Below are 12,962 nucleotides of genomic sequence, written 5' to 3' on the forward strand. Positions count from 1 at the left end.
TGGGTGGCCGAGCCCAGAGAGTAGTGGTAAATGGAGTTAAGTCCAGTTGGCAACCAGTCATGAGCGGTGTTTCCCAGGGCTCTGTTTTGGGGCCAGCCCCTTGTTTAATATCTTTATCAATGATCTGGATGAGGGGATTGAGTGCACCCTCAGTAAGTTTGCAGACGACACCAAACCGAGTGGGAGTGTCGATCTGCTGGAGGGTAGGATGGCCCTGCAGAGGGACCTGGACAGGCTGGACCGATGGGCCAAGGCCAATTGTATGAGGTTTAACAAGGCCAAGTGCTGGGTCCTGCACTTCGGTCACAACAACCCCATGCACTGCTACAGGCTTGGGGAAGAGTGGCTGGAAAGCTGCCTGGCCGAAAAGGCCCTGGGGGTGTTGGTTGACAGCTGGCTGAACATGGGCCAGCAGTGTGCCCAGGTGGCCAAGAAGGCCAACAGCATCCTGGCTTGTATCAGGAATAGTGTGGCCAGCAGGAGCACGGAGGTGATTGTCCCCCTGTACTCGGCGCTGGTGAGGCCGCACCTGGAATACTGTGTCCAGTTTTGGGCCCCTCAATACAAGAAAGACATTGAGGTGCTGGAGCGTGTTCAGAGGCGGGCAACGAAGCTGGTGAAGGGTCTGGAGCACAGGACTTATGAGGAGCGGCTGAGGGAACTGGGGTTGTTTAGCCTAGAGAAGAGGAGGCTGAGGGGAGACCTTATCGCTCTCTACAACTACCTGAAAGGAGGGTGTAGTGAGGTGGGTGTTGGGCTCTTCTCCCATGTAGTTAGTGATAGGACGAGAGGAAATAGGCTCAAGCTGCGCCAGGGGAGGTTTAGGTTGGAAATTAGGAAAAATTTCTTCACAGAAAAGGTGGTCAAGCCTTGGAACAGGCTGCCCAGAGAGGTGGCGGAGTCACCATCCCTGGAAGTGTTCAAAAAACGGGTAGATGTGGCACCTGGGGGTTTAGTCTAGTCAAGACTTGATTTGTTTAGTGTGGACTTGGTAATGTTAGGTTAATGGTTGGACTGGATGATCTTAAAGGTCTTTTCCAACCTAAACGATTCTATGATTCTAAGAGCTGAAATATTGCTTGCTTTTTGGGCTACTCAAATCAGGACCTATTAAAACACCTCATGCATCTGTATTGGCTTTCTTAAAGCACCAACACAGATTTAAAGCAGTTGCTAAAGTGTGTTATTGGACTAACGCATCCTGCTATGATGCTGTGGTGAAGAATGCTGCTGAATGCTGCTATAGTGAAGAAAACTTCTGCAATTGGTTTAAAAAAGAGGTTACTGCAAAGATGGTGCTTTCAATCAGTAGTATACCCTGGCATAGAGTGATATTGCTGAAGATAAGATAATTTAACTTCCCACTCACAGCTTACAAGAGAAATATACAATTTCATACTTAGTGAAAACTCATGTTTGGTCCCCAAAACCATCTTGAATGTGTTGCAAGAAGCACAGAGTGTCCATTCATTTTAAATATACATAGGAGCAGACAATAATTTATCAGAGAGATTTAATTCTCGCCTCAGAAATTTAAGAATTCTCTACCAGTGGGCGACAGGATCTCACCCAAAACATAAAGACTAAATTTTTCTTCTGAAATAGTGGCATTACAGTCCCCCCACAGGATGCATCTGGGAAGAAGGGGAGGAGTATGATTCCATGAAAGAAAAAATCAAGCCTAAATTTTGCCCCAGTTGAGTGGCAGATCTCTGCTAAAACTCTAGAAAGTCAAGTTTGGGTCGAACAGTGACACTAAAAAAAAAGTATTACTGGCTGCCTTTGGGCTACAGATCAACTTGCCAAACCTTTTAAGGATCTCTGGTGCTGAGAAAGTTCAGAATGAGTTTGTACATGAAATGTGTATTCATGAGAAAATGCAGACAGAGTAGTCCTGGAAATTGGTACGCCCACAGAGCTGACATCTCCAAAGAGAAACTGAGAGGAACTGCTGTAGAAAGGTGGGACTGAGAATTTGCTTCTGGCTTTAAATGATATCTAAGAAAGAAATGTCGCTTATTTAGCAATTTAAACAGGCATTACCCCAGGGAGAAAGTTGAGGAGGAAGGGTGATATTTTTATAGTTTTCTATTGCTTGATGTTAGACGTGGATCTAGTCTAGAGACCATGATCACCGAACAAAAGCTTCATTCTGTTGAAGAAAGTTTTGCCAGCCTTTCTTAAGTGCTTTCCAAACAGAGGAGAAATGGCAAGCATTCCCTTTCTTCACACAACAGCTTGGGAGATTTTTCACTTCTTAGACTATCAGAAGGTTTCTGTGTGGCAGCCACAGCAGTTTTCTCCGTGTAGTTATTGCTTCCAGTGCTCAACAGCTCTGACTTTGTGTCCTCCCCACTTGCAGGTGGAAGCACGCCTCCTGGCATAACTGCACCAGCTGTGCCTAGCATCCCGTCTCCAATCGGGGTGAATGGTTTCACTGGCCTCCCGCCACAGGCTAATGGGCAGCCCGCCGCAGAAGCCGTGTTTGCTAATGGCATCCACCCTTACCCAGGTAAGCCAGACCAATGCTGTGCCCACAATCTACTCCTTCAGTCCTGGGGAGATTGTCCACATCCACAGGTTTTGTCTAGCATGAGACAGCTCAGAAGGATTATACCCCACACCATCAGAGCTCACTCTAGCATTGGTGTAGTTAGGTTTTACCTAGCTACAGTTGTCGTACACTTAAATCTGGATGATAGACATCCAGGACATGTTGGAGGTGGAAAATTATTATGCTGAAGAATTGAGTGTTCATCTGCTGGATTACTTGTCTGGTGAATACAATCAGGACACCCAGCATGTTTTGCTTTAGCTAAAATTTGATCTGAGGCCTGGCCAGTTCATGCTGGCAGATCTCCTAGCGGTACTCCCAAGGGTCTTGCTCCTGGCTAGCCTTGAAGAAGCTGTGCTAAGCCTGTTTGCATCTCCTAGCACTGTTGGTGCATCTCCTGCCACAGCTGGTGTCTCCTGATGGGATTCCCTTGCAGCTGGATGGCTCTGGGAGGATGAGTTCAGAGGGTCCACAGGGCTGCTGACTCAGATTGCTCCCTGCCTCAGACCATGTGCACAGGCAACTGGTGTTGGTCTCCAAAATTCTCACTGCATCTAAATCCTGTTGCCTTATCAGGCCTGGAGACTGAAGGTCCTTTAATATAGTCACAGAACTGGCTCAACTTCACCCTTTTGTGGCACACTACCAGAGAACTGCTGCTGGGATTCAGATTGTAACTAGCTCAAAAGATGCCATGGAAGGAGTGATTTTGCAGCCCCTGGCAGTCAGGGATGAATGAGGGAGGTTAAAGAATACATACTTGCCTCTATACCTGTACTTACAAATATATGGACACTCTGTAATCACCAAGAACTCAGGAGTTTACCAGTCCTTAATGGACCTACATTTTTTCAGCATCCTCAAGATTTGAGATAGCCCTCTCCTCCAAGCAGTACTTCTGCTAGGAAGACATTCCTTACCATTGCTGTATACATACTCATAATAACAATTATAACAATAAAAATTTAAGTAAATGTTACTAACTAATCCTAGCCACCAGCTGGCAAAGGAGTATTTTACCCTGGGGCACTCATAGATCGATCTAACCTGTTAGGAAATCAAACACGAGTCAGATGCTCCAGCCAAAAAGCCCACAAAACCCCTAAGAAAAAAAAATTCTTTCGATCTCAGCCAGTCCTAAAAACTCAGAAGATTCAACACCACAGGGGACTTTATGAGCTACAAGGAAAAACATCACATAATGTAGAAGTACAAAAGTCTTACCTAGTTACAGTTCAGATAATGTCACTGAAAAAAGCCATCCTGTGAATGCAGCAATGGAAAGCCCAGAAATACCAAGAGTTGAAAAATAATTATCATCCCATACACACACACTTTATAGACATTTAGCCATGAGTTCAACTTTAAGCAGAATTGAAATCAAGGGGCTTACTGTGCTATAAGTTAGGTATGTATACAAGTTTGTAACAGCTTAGAGGGATGGGGAGCTCTTGGAGGTTTACAGAATCATCAGAAGATTGCAGGGAGCCCTTAGTATGCTCAGTGAGCTCAGCCACAGCACCAAGCAAGCACCCTGTCTTTAAGGTTATATAAATATAGCCATCTGTTCAACTACCCAGCTATCTAAGTATCTACCTGTTTACAAATCCATCATCTCTCTGTTTATTCATCCATTTCTATATCTATTTTTTTTTCCAGTTTATCTAGCTCCTTATAGCTAGTCTTCCATGATCCATTACTGCAGATACCAGAGAAAAGATGATCTTTCTAGATCAATCCTAATGACTTGAGCTTTTGTTACTATCTCCAACTACCCCCATAATTAAAGAAAGCTTTCAGTTAGGTATTTCATCCATGATTATATAAAAGTCAATGGCCTTAATCTGATTCTCTCTGAGTTTTGGAGAGACTTGCTCAGCCAGCAATTCACAGTAAATCCGTGCACAAACACCAACAGCCTAACACACTGAAAGGCGACAGTCATCCTTGCTCCACTTGGCTACAGGCAGAGAGGCTCCTTTCTGCCGATAAAGCTGACATCCAAATAGTCTGCTTTATGTAAAGTTTGGATTTATCTCCACGTGTCTTCAGCAACATATTGGTCTTTCTCAGTGCTCAGCTTCCCTATAACTTAGTGACATCTTAAGTTATAGCAGAGGTGTAAAGGGAACATTGACAGGCCAGACCCTCACCTCTCATTTTACTTCTGCCTGTCCCACTAGCAATGAAACCCTGAGAGCAAGCCCCTTTGTAGCAGTTTGGGTGTAGGACACATCATGTGTTTGCTCCATCTTATTCTCTTCCTTTTCATGAGCATTAATGCACTCTCCAAAACTTTACTCCTTGCCACGGGCTTTATTGAGGCCTGGAACTTAGCAGCATTAAAAAAAAAAGGTTAGACATTTATATGGGTAATGAGAACATGCACAGCCATATTAGACTGGATAAAAATGTAGAAAGGACACAAACCTTCATGCTTTATGATCTAAGCCAGCCACTAATTGCTTGGGGTTAGAAAGAAATTTTCATCATTGGGCAGCTTATTCCATCGCTGTTCATTATGGGATTTTTCACACTTTCCTCCATTGCATTTGTTAATGGCACTTCCTTGTGTTTCTGCATGTCTGTTTTTCTAAATGCAAGGGTAGAAATAAAATCTTAAAGCTGAGCATGCAGTTGCACTAACATTATAGAGAAGAAAAGAATACGCCAGTCTCCATCCAAAGTCAGCATTTTCCAAACAACTTTCTTTTATGGTATAGCTCTCATTCTGAAAGTGGCTGAGAGTGCTGCAGTATTATGTGCATAACCATAGTCTTGCTATGATTATGACTTGCCGTATATTGTTTAAAGCCTGAATTTTGATCTCAGATACTCTTTCATACTTCACAAAAAACTCAAATGTGGGTTCACACCATTATAACTTGTAGCAGAATGTTCTTTGTTGCCTGAAAATAGCAAAACAGGACAATCAAAATGTGTAGAGGCATGACATCCACATCATTCAGACCCAGATAAATCCCATTAATTGTGCAGTTAGTCTACATGTCCACTTTTGTGTCTAGCTATAATATTTTTCATGCTGCATCTAAAGGACTCCAGAACTCCACAGTCTTTGCACTATGAAAACAGGTCCGTATCATGTAATTGTATTTACTCTGTAGTTTCACCCTTTTTTCCTCTGTCTTCCCCTGTACTCTTTTTTTAAGATTCCCTCTGCCTGGAGCATGGACACACACGGTATCATTTCAGTAAGACTACTGAACCATCCATGGCTTTGGGGCAAAGGCAAGAGTAGGTCAAACATCCTCATTCACCAGGTCTCTGATCACAGCCCCAGTCCCTAAAGAAATTAGCTTTTTCTGTGGCTCTGGCCAGGCTATGGATCCATGCAGTAGTACTAGAAAACCATACCTTGCAGGCATGCTCTTTGTAAGCCATGCTCTCACACCTTCTCCAAGCTCAGCCAATGCATAATGCCTCACAGTGCTCTTTTTGGCATGTACAGAATAACAAGGGAGTAAATATTTCCCCTTCCACTAGTCTGAGCCCCTTTGGAGATCTGACCTTTTTGTGTATTAATGCCTGCCCTTTAGTCTTTCAGCTTGCAGAGCTATTGAACATGGCAACGTGTCACAACATATAGTGGGGACAAAGAGCATAATCTGTTGTGCTATGATCTTGTGAGTCATTTTGCAGCAGCACAAGAGCTTTACCATTTCCACATTAGCTGTAATAATAGTGACTGCTCTCTTCTGCCAAAGCTTCTTAGCCACCCAGAGCCCAGCGACTCTCTTGTAACAGTGTGTGATGTACATTAGCAGTGGAGACCATCTGCGCTGGTTTCTGCTGTCTCACACCATCAGCACTCTGCCTTCCAGTAACAGGTCCTGCCTTATTGGATTGCATCATGAGGGACTGGACAAAATGCTCACTCCAAAACCCCAGCCTCCTTGGGAAGAGAAGGGGAGGGAGACATGAGAAAATGGGGAGAGCAAAGGGCAGCAAAAAACAGAGTGAAGGGTTTGGCTGTCAAAGGATCAGTGAAATGAGGGAACTGGAAGGAGGCACAGAGCAGAGCCCCCAGAAAATAGTGAGGACTGCTCTGTGGTTTTCTACCCAGTGATGTGCCCAGGAAGAAGCAGAAATAGCACCCCATAGCACCCCACAGTGTCCAACAGCTCCCAAACAAACTTTTTCCTCCTGGGCAACAGTATGTCCAACTTGCCCACAGCCAAGGATGGAGCCAGTGGTATGGCAGCTTTGTGGAGCCTCAGACAGGGAATGCTGAGTTCTTCAGTACATTTGGTCTGGGCTTAGGTTGCTGAGGAAAACAAAAGCAAAGTTCCCCCGGTTGCTTATAATACATTAAAAATGGGTAATCTCATTAACTGTTCTCAGGCACACAGTGGTTCTGTTTATGACTGCCCACCACTGCCAGGGCTAGCTGTCTCTCTCCTCTCTGCAGACACAGCAGAGGTCGTCACTCAACTTCCCTTTGGTTACACTGTGGGTATATCTGGGCTAGCAAAACAGGAAGCTCCACTTCATACCCTATTTGGGGTCCAGACCTCTCTGGTGAGGGCTAGTTGTCAGTACAAACGGGCAGCCAAGCCTTTATGCCCACAAGTTTCCAAGCCACCACTGAGATTGGCAGTAAAGGTGTCCCCCAAGGGTGAATTCTTGTGCTGTAGAAACTCCTGTCTTAGGAATGGAACCGAGACCGTAATTCATTTTCCTTGGCTCAACAAAGAGCTACCAGGCAGTAACAAATTTACCCATTGCCAGCAGAGACAGGATTCAAACTCCATCTGTAATTATTATCATTACCCAAGCTAATTTTGTAAGGGAGGAGTTGCCGGCATGCTAATATGACAGCCTTATCTATTAGCTTGTCTGTTAGCTAACAGTGCTGATGACGGGCGGGCTGTTGCTCTGGACCCATTGTCCAGGATTAGTCCTGATCACAACAGACACCATCCAGTGGCATTGGGCAAGATCAGGGCTTCACTTGTGCAGGCAGAGAAAGGGACTGACTTCCCCCACCCCAGTGCCACCCTGACATTTCAGCCCTGAAATGTGTCAGACAAGAAGACTTTAGAGAGGAGGTGAATCAGAATAGAAAAAGAGTGACCTGCCTGCACCTGTAGAAAGTCCAGGATGAAAACCAAGAGCCAGAGCATTTGGTCCAGACATACACCATGTCCTAGAAATGTACCTGGCTCAGTGGCCCCAAGGCCAAGTTACTTATTACAGGAAATCTTTGGCTGTGTTATGTTTGTCCACCCTAAATCTCTGGGTGAGAGCTTTCTTGTTCATAGTTTGTATCAGCAGTTCCAAAACCGCAACACTGAGCACCTGAAACATCATTATGACTAGGAAGCATTTATTTGACCCATTTGTAACAATCTGCCACATGTTATAAACCACTGTTTACTGGTAAAACAAATAAGTGAAGGAATGCATTCATTAAAAATATAATAACAAGTTGCCATCTTCAATTGTAGTCTAAGCTACTTTAATGATGCCATGTATTTCCAACGATCATGCTGCAGCCATAAGGAATGAGGTTGCTTAGGGCAGTTGTGGGAGCCTTTCCAGAGCCAAAGTGTTTTCTCCTCTGATCTGGAAGAAGGTGTAAATACAAATCGGGCTCTGTGCTGGTGTTTCCAGAGGACCTAAGTGAGTTAAGACCTTGAGCTTTGTTTTCAAAGGTGACTTAGAATCATAGAATCATAGAATTGTTTAGGTTGGAAAAGACCTTTAAGATCATCCAGTCCAACCATTAACCTAACATTACCAAGTCCACACTAAAACAATTAAGGGTAGACTAGTCTAAACCATGTCCCCAGGTGCCAGGTCTACCCGTTTTTTGAACGTTTTCAGGGATGGTGACTCCACCACCTCTCTGGGCAGCCATGTCTTAAATTTAAACATGCCATGACTTAAACTAAGCTCCTTAAAACTATGGAGTTAAGTACCTTAATAGCTTTTAAAACCTGGCCCTGACTTACGTGTTTATGGCCTTAGGCAAAGGCGGGGAAGTCTGGTCCTGACTCTACTGTTGAATTAGTATGACACCTTGACCAGCCATCTCCACCTGTCCTGCATTTCTGAGTCTTCTGTGTCTTTCTTGCTTTGTCCACTGGAAGTTCTTCATTGCCAGACACGACTCCTATCATGTGTTTGCACAGCACCCATCTCAGCAGGGGCCCAATAGGGATGGTGCTTGGAGGTGGGACTATTAAGGAAATAATAAAGATAACGTTGATTTCCAGGGATGAACTATATGAATTTTATAGTAGGCCCATATGACATCCCAAACAAGCACCTATGATACCTGGGATGCTACCAAAAGGGCTTCTCCAACTAACAGGATGGAGCAGAGGGCATAAATGCCCTGGATTTCTTGACTTCTTTGATGTGTAGGGGAAGGGACAGAGGAACAACATGTCTTTGACTAAGTGGTGTCCAGCCCCTAAATGGTGATAAGAGACTATAAAACATAGGATCAGTCTCTGTTTTCTGCCGGATCAGCACATTCTTTCTGTTATTGCAGTTATTGTTGTGTCTGAATACCTAATTAATTACAACAGTAAATGCTGGCTTCTTTAATCACAGCATCAGCTGTCCTAATCAATCTTAATAATATGGAATCTGTACTATGGCACCCATGAATTTTAATCTACATAAATTTCTTAAGACCTCTCGCAAGCTTGTTGTACGAAATTATATAATTATGGATATAGATTAGGGCTGTAGAGAGTGATTTAAATTGGATTTAAGAAGGTGAATAGAGCCCTCCCACTCCGTTATTTATTTATTTATTTATTTTAATCCTGGCCTTCACATAGATTTTTTTTTTTTTGCTATAATTATTTTATTTCCCCCCCATTGTCTGAACAGCACTCCCTCTCTTTGATCGTCCTCCTCTCCCATACACCTTCCCAGAGGTGATAGTGGCCAAACTGCAGCTCCTGGGAGGGGTATAAAATACCTCTGGGACAGTGAGAGGAATGAATAGATGGGGCAGAGCACAAAGCTGTGGATCTGGGTGATAACACATTCTTCTAGACCCATGCAAGGAGCAGCTCTGCAAAATAGGGTGAAATAGATGGAATAAAGCATGTCTGTCGGGAAATGTATAGGCAATCAGAAGCAGGGGGTGAAGAGGATATCATATCAGTGTAAGGTTTGCTGACTCCTTCCAGCAAAGTGAAATTCCAGGGCATCTTAGGGGCCCAAAATGTGCCAAACATGGTTTTGTCTCTCAGAAGCACTGGGCCCCTCTACTTTCAGAGAGAAGATTTCCTTGGCTTTCTCTTACCCCAAGCTGGGACAGGGACACTGTCCCATACCTCACTGAGAGGGATAGAGGGCCCCCTTTTGATGGCTCAGACAGTAACCATCACCTTTTTTCCTCACCGCCTCCACTGGCTTCAGTGCAGTTCCTCCTGATTTACACCCCTGACCATCAAGCAGACTCCAGCCCTCTGTCCCTTATGACCATTTTCACCTGGGGCACCTATATAACAGCTTGTCTTGGCCAGACACTGTAGCCAGGTGACTGGCATCTCAGGAGGGATTCTTTATAGAACACCACTTAAACCGATCTTATTTATTTTTAACAACATGCTTCATTCTGCCATCTCCATCCTTTCATTCTCTGACAAAAGCTAAATGTCAGGCCTAACATTAGCTGAATGCCCCTTTAAAAAGTTGCATTTCAATCTACAGATATATCAGTAGTAAGAAAGCTTCCTGGTGTTAATTTTAAAGCACTGGTATTTCATGCTGACTTGGGAAATCATCCTTGGTTTTTGGCATCAGGCAGAGGATTTGGAAAGTGACATTAACGGATCTACTTTCTTTGAAGGACTTGGGAGTCATTTCTTGACTTCTGCCTAATGAATAAGTGCTGCCTTCGTTAAATTTATATTTATGGCCATATAGTAGGTCATTGGCTTGTTTTATGTCTCCAGGTTTATGGAAGGTTATCTGCCATGGTCACCTTGTGGCATCTTGGCCAGGATCATCTCACAAAGAGACAATTGTATCTGAGCAGGATTTTTCCCATGGAGATATGGAAATGATCACATTAATACAGAGGCAATGTCCAGGGATAAGGCTCTTGCCCTGAGCTGCCAACTGGACTTACTACTAGCATCTGTTTTCACAGTACACCTTTAGTTTGCCCTGGTAAAGCCACATCCTCAGTTTCTGTAAAGCAGCAAGGCTTCATGGACTTCAGCAGGGCTGAACATGATTGATAGTTGTCTTCTGGTCTCTTAGAAGCCTCTCTGCTTCTTTCATTTCACCAGCTGATCCTCAGTGTGTACATTACATCATGTTTAATCTCTTAAATGTCTGCACATTGGACATAAGATCTCCGTAAGTCTGATCACAAGGAAAGCTGTTTCAAATGTTATCTATGGGCGCCATTGCACAGATAGTCACCATCACATCCAAGGTTTTTTGATGATGTTACAACTTAGAGATGTGCTAGTTTGGGTCCAAAAGCCCCTTTAAGGTACTTTATGATATCCACGTCCCTCACGTAGAGTCTCCTATATCCCTACAGCTCTTACCAGCCCTTAGACAGCTATTTAGCTTCTGGGCTACAGGGGAATTACACCCTGGCACAGACAGCATGCAGAGGAGCTAAGGAGTGTTCCCAGCCCTGCATGCCCATGTTCAACTAATATTTGCAGTAACAAAGAAGACTGGCCAGCTGGATGGGGAGAAAGGGTGGCTGAGACAGGATAACTCTCCTACCTTAGCGTAGCATGACCTGTGTAAAGGCCACAGGAATGCACACCCTACTAAGTTATGTGTAACTTACAGAGGAATAAAGCAATAGTCCCTCAGGGTCTCCATTTGCTGAGACAGAGAAATGATTCATGTCTCCCCATCACTTTGAATTTTAGCACATAGTGTGCTCTAGGCCTACAGTTGCACATAACCCTTGGGGCAGGTTGGCTCTGGATCATGAACCCCTCATACATCTGAGCCCTTGCTGAAATTCTCATGGGTCATTAGAATGTAGGAGAGCTGTCACTTTACTGAACACAGAATGGCCACAACTTCCTCAAATATCTAATCTGTGTCTTGAGATTTCTGGATCGATACCAACTGTTGGTTTCATCCACACTACAGCTGGAAGCACAGGCAGTTATGCCCTTCACTAGGATTAATTCATCTGGCAGAGAGAGCAGCAGCATGAAGATATGCTCATGGCTACCCAAGTTATCTTGACTTCATGCCAGGGTACCCAACCAGCCCAGGAGTCTGTGCCCCTGCATCTTCACAGGCCATGTTGGCCAGCATGGACACATCCACTGTACTGAATTAACATCTTCATTTGCTGAGTAAACACACTCTTCAAGCTAAGGAAGATGAGTTCTTCATTGAGCTGAAGTCATCCCTTTTGTTTTTAAGAGCTGCAAAGTTAAATTCCTGCAGGTGATGACTCACTACCACTGCTTTTACTGAACAGCCAAGGTAGGGTATGAGACTATGAATAAAACACAGAGGCCCAGTCCAGAGGCTGCTGCCTCCCCATGCTGTCTAGTCCTACAGCCCAGGGATGCTTTCGACTCACTCCTTTTCAAGAGTATCCAGGGATGATTAGGTCAATGTTACGGTCCTGTGTGTTAGACCAGCCATCTTGCATCTTCTTTACCTGTGAGTAAGTGATTCCCAGCTTGGAGCAAAGCTGACTGGAATCAGGGGAGAGTCTTCCCACTGGCTTGCATGTGCTGTGAGCTAGGAGGAAATAACCTGTGTGATCTGGGGCACAAGGCAGCTTTCTGAGAAGGAAACATCTGGTTAGATACTACCCTTGCTGACAAGTTGTAAAGACTCAGGAAAATAACAAACTCTAAAGCTTTGTGTGGGAGGGAAAAAATCTGCATTTAAAGACCTGTTGTTCCAAATACTTTTAAAAAAACATTTGCCCAGTTTCACAATTTAATCTTAAAGGTGAACCATGATTTTCACTGTATATTTCCTAAGCTGAATGGCTTGGTTACGATGGGCAGAGTATGGCTTCAGAGGCAGGTGAGATATGCACAGATGGGGTGAGGAGAGCAGCTCAGCTGTGAGCTGTGTGGTCCTGTGCAGGACATAGACTCAGCTATAGGTGGGAGAGTGGGCAGTTCCCACGTGTGCCCAGCTAAGGCAAGGAATACGGGAAAGGACCACAGTCAGACAGGTACTGCTCAATGACTGTATCAATGAAGAGGCAGTGATCACTAATTGTCAGCATGTCAGAGAGACAATGAGCATGCCCAAGTCCAGCCTCAGCTAGAGAGGAAGGAAATGCTGTGAGTGTATCTCCTGAGCAGCAGAGACAATTTCTTCTAGCTCTATAAACAGATGAGTGCAACCAAGGAAGGACAGTTGCCTTTGGGGCAGACATGGTATATTATGTCCTTTACTGCAGACT

At 44.4% G+C, this 12,962-nt stretch overlaps 1 protein-coding gene across 48 annotated transcripts in view; it reads left to right on the plus strand.

The window, feature by feature from the left end:
• Positions 1 to 12,962, plus strand: part of CELF4 (CUGBP Elav-like family member 4) — a 700,143-nt gene that overhangs the window by 653,082 nt on the left and 34,099 nt on the right. For all 48 annotated transcript variants that reach the window (XM_075726713.1, XM_075726739.1, XM_075726712.1 and 45 more), the window contains one exon: positions 2,363 to 2,512. In XM_075726713.1, coding sequence (XP_075582828.1) covers positions 2,363 to 2,512 — 150 coding nt within the window. The remainder of the gene's footprint in view (positions 1 to 2,362; positions 2,513 to 12,962) is intronic.

Source organism: Pelecanus crispus, chromosome Z (genome assembly GCF_030463565.1).
Source record: "Pelecanus crispus isolate bPelCri1 chromosome Z, bPelCri1.pri, whole genome shotgun sequence".
NCBI classification, from domain to species: domain Eukaryota; kingdom Metazoa; phylum Chordata; class Aves; order Pelecaniformes; family Pelecanidae; genus Pelecanus; species Pelecanus crispus.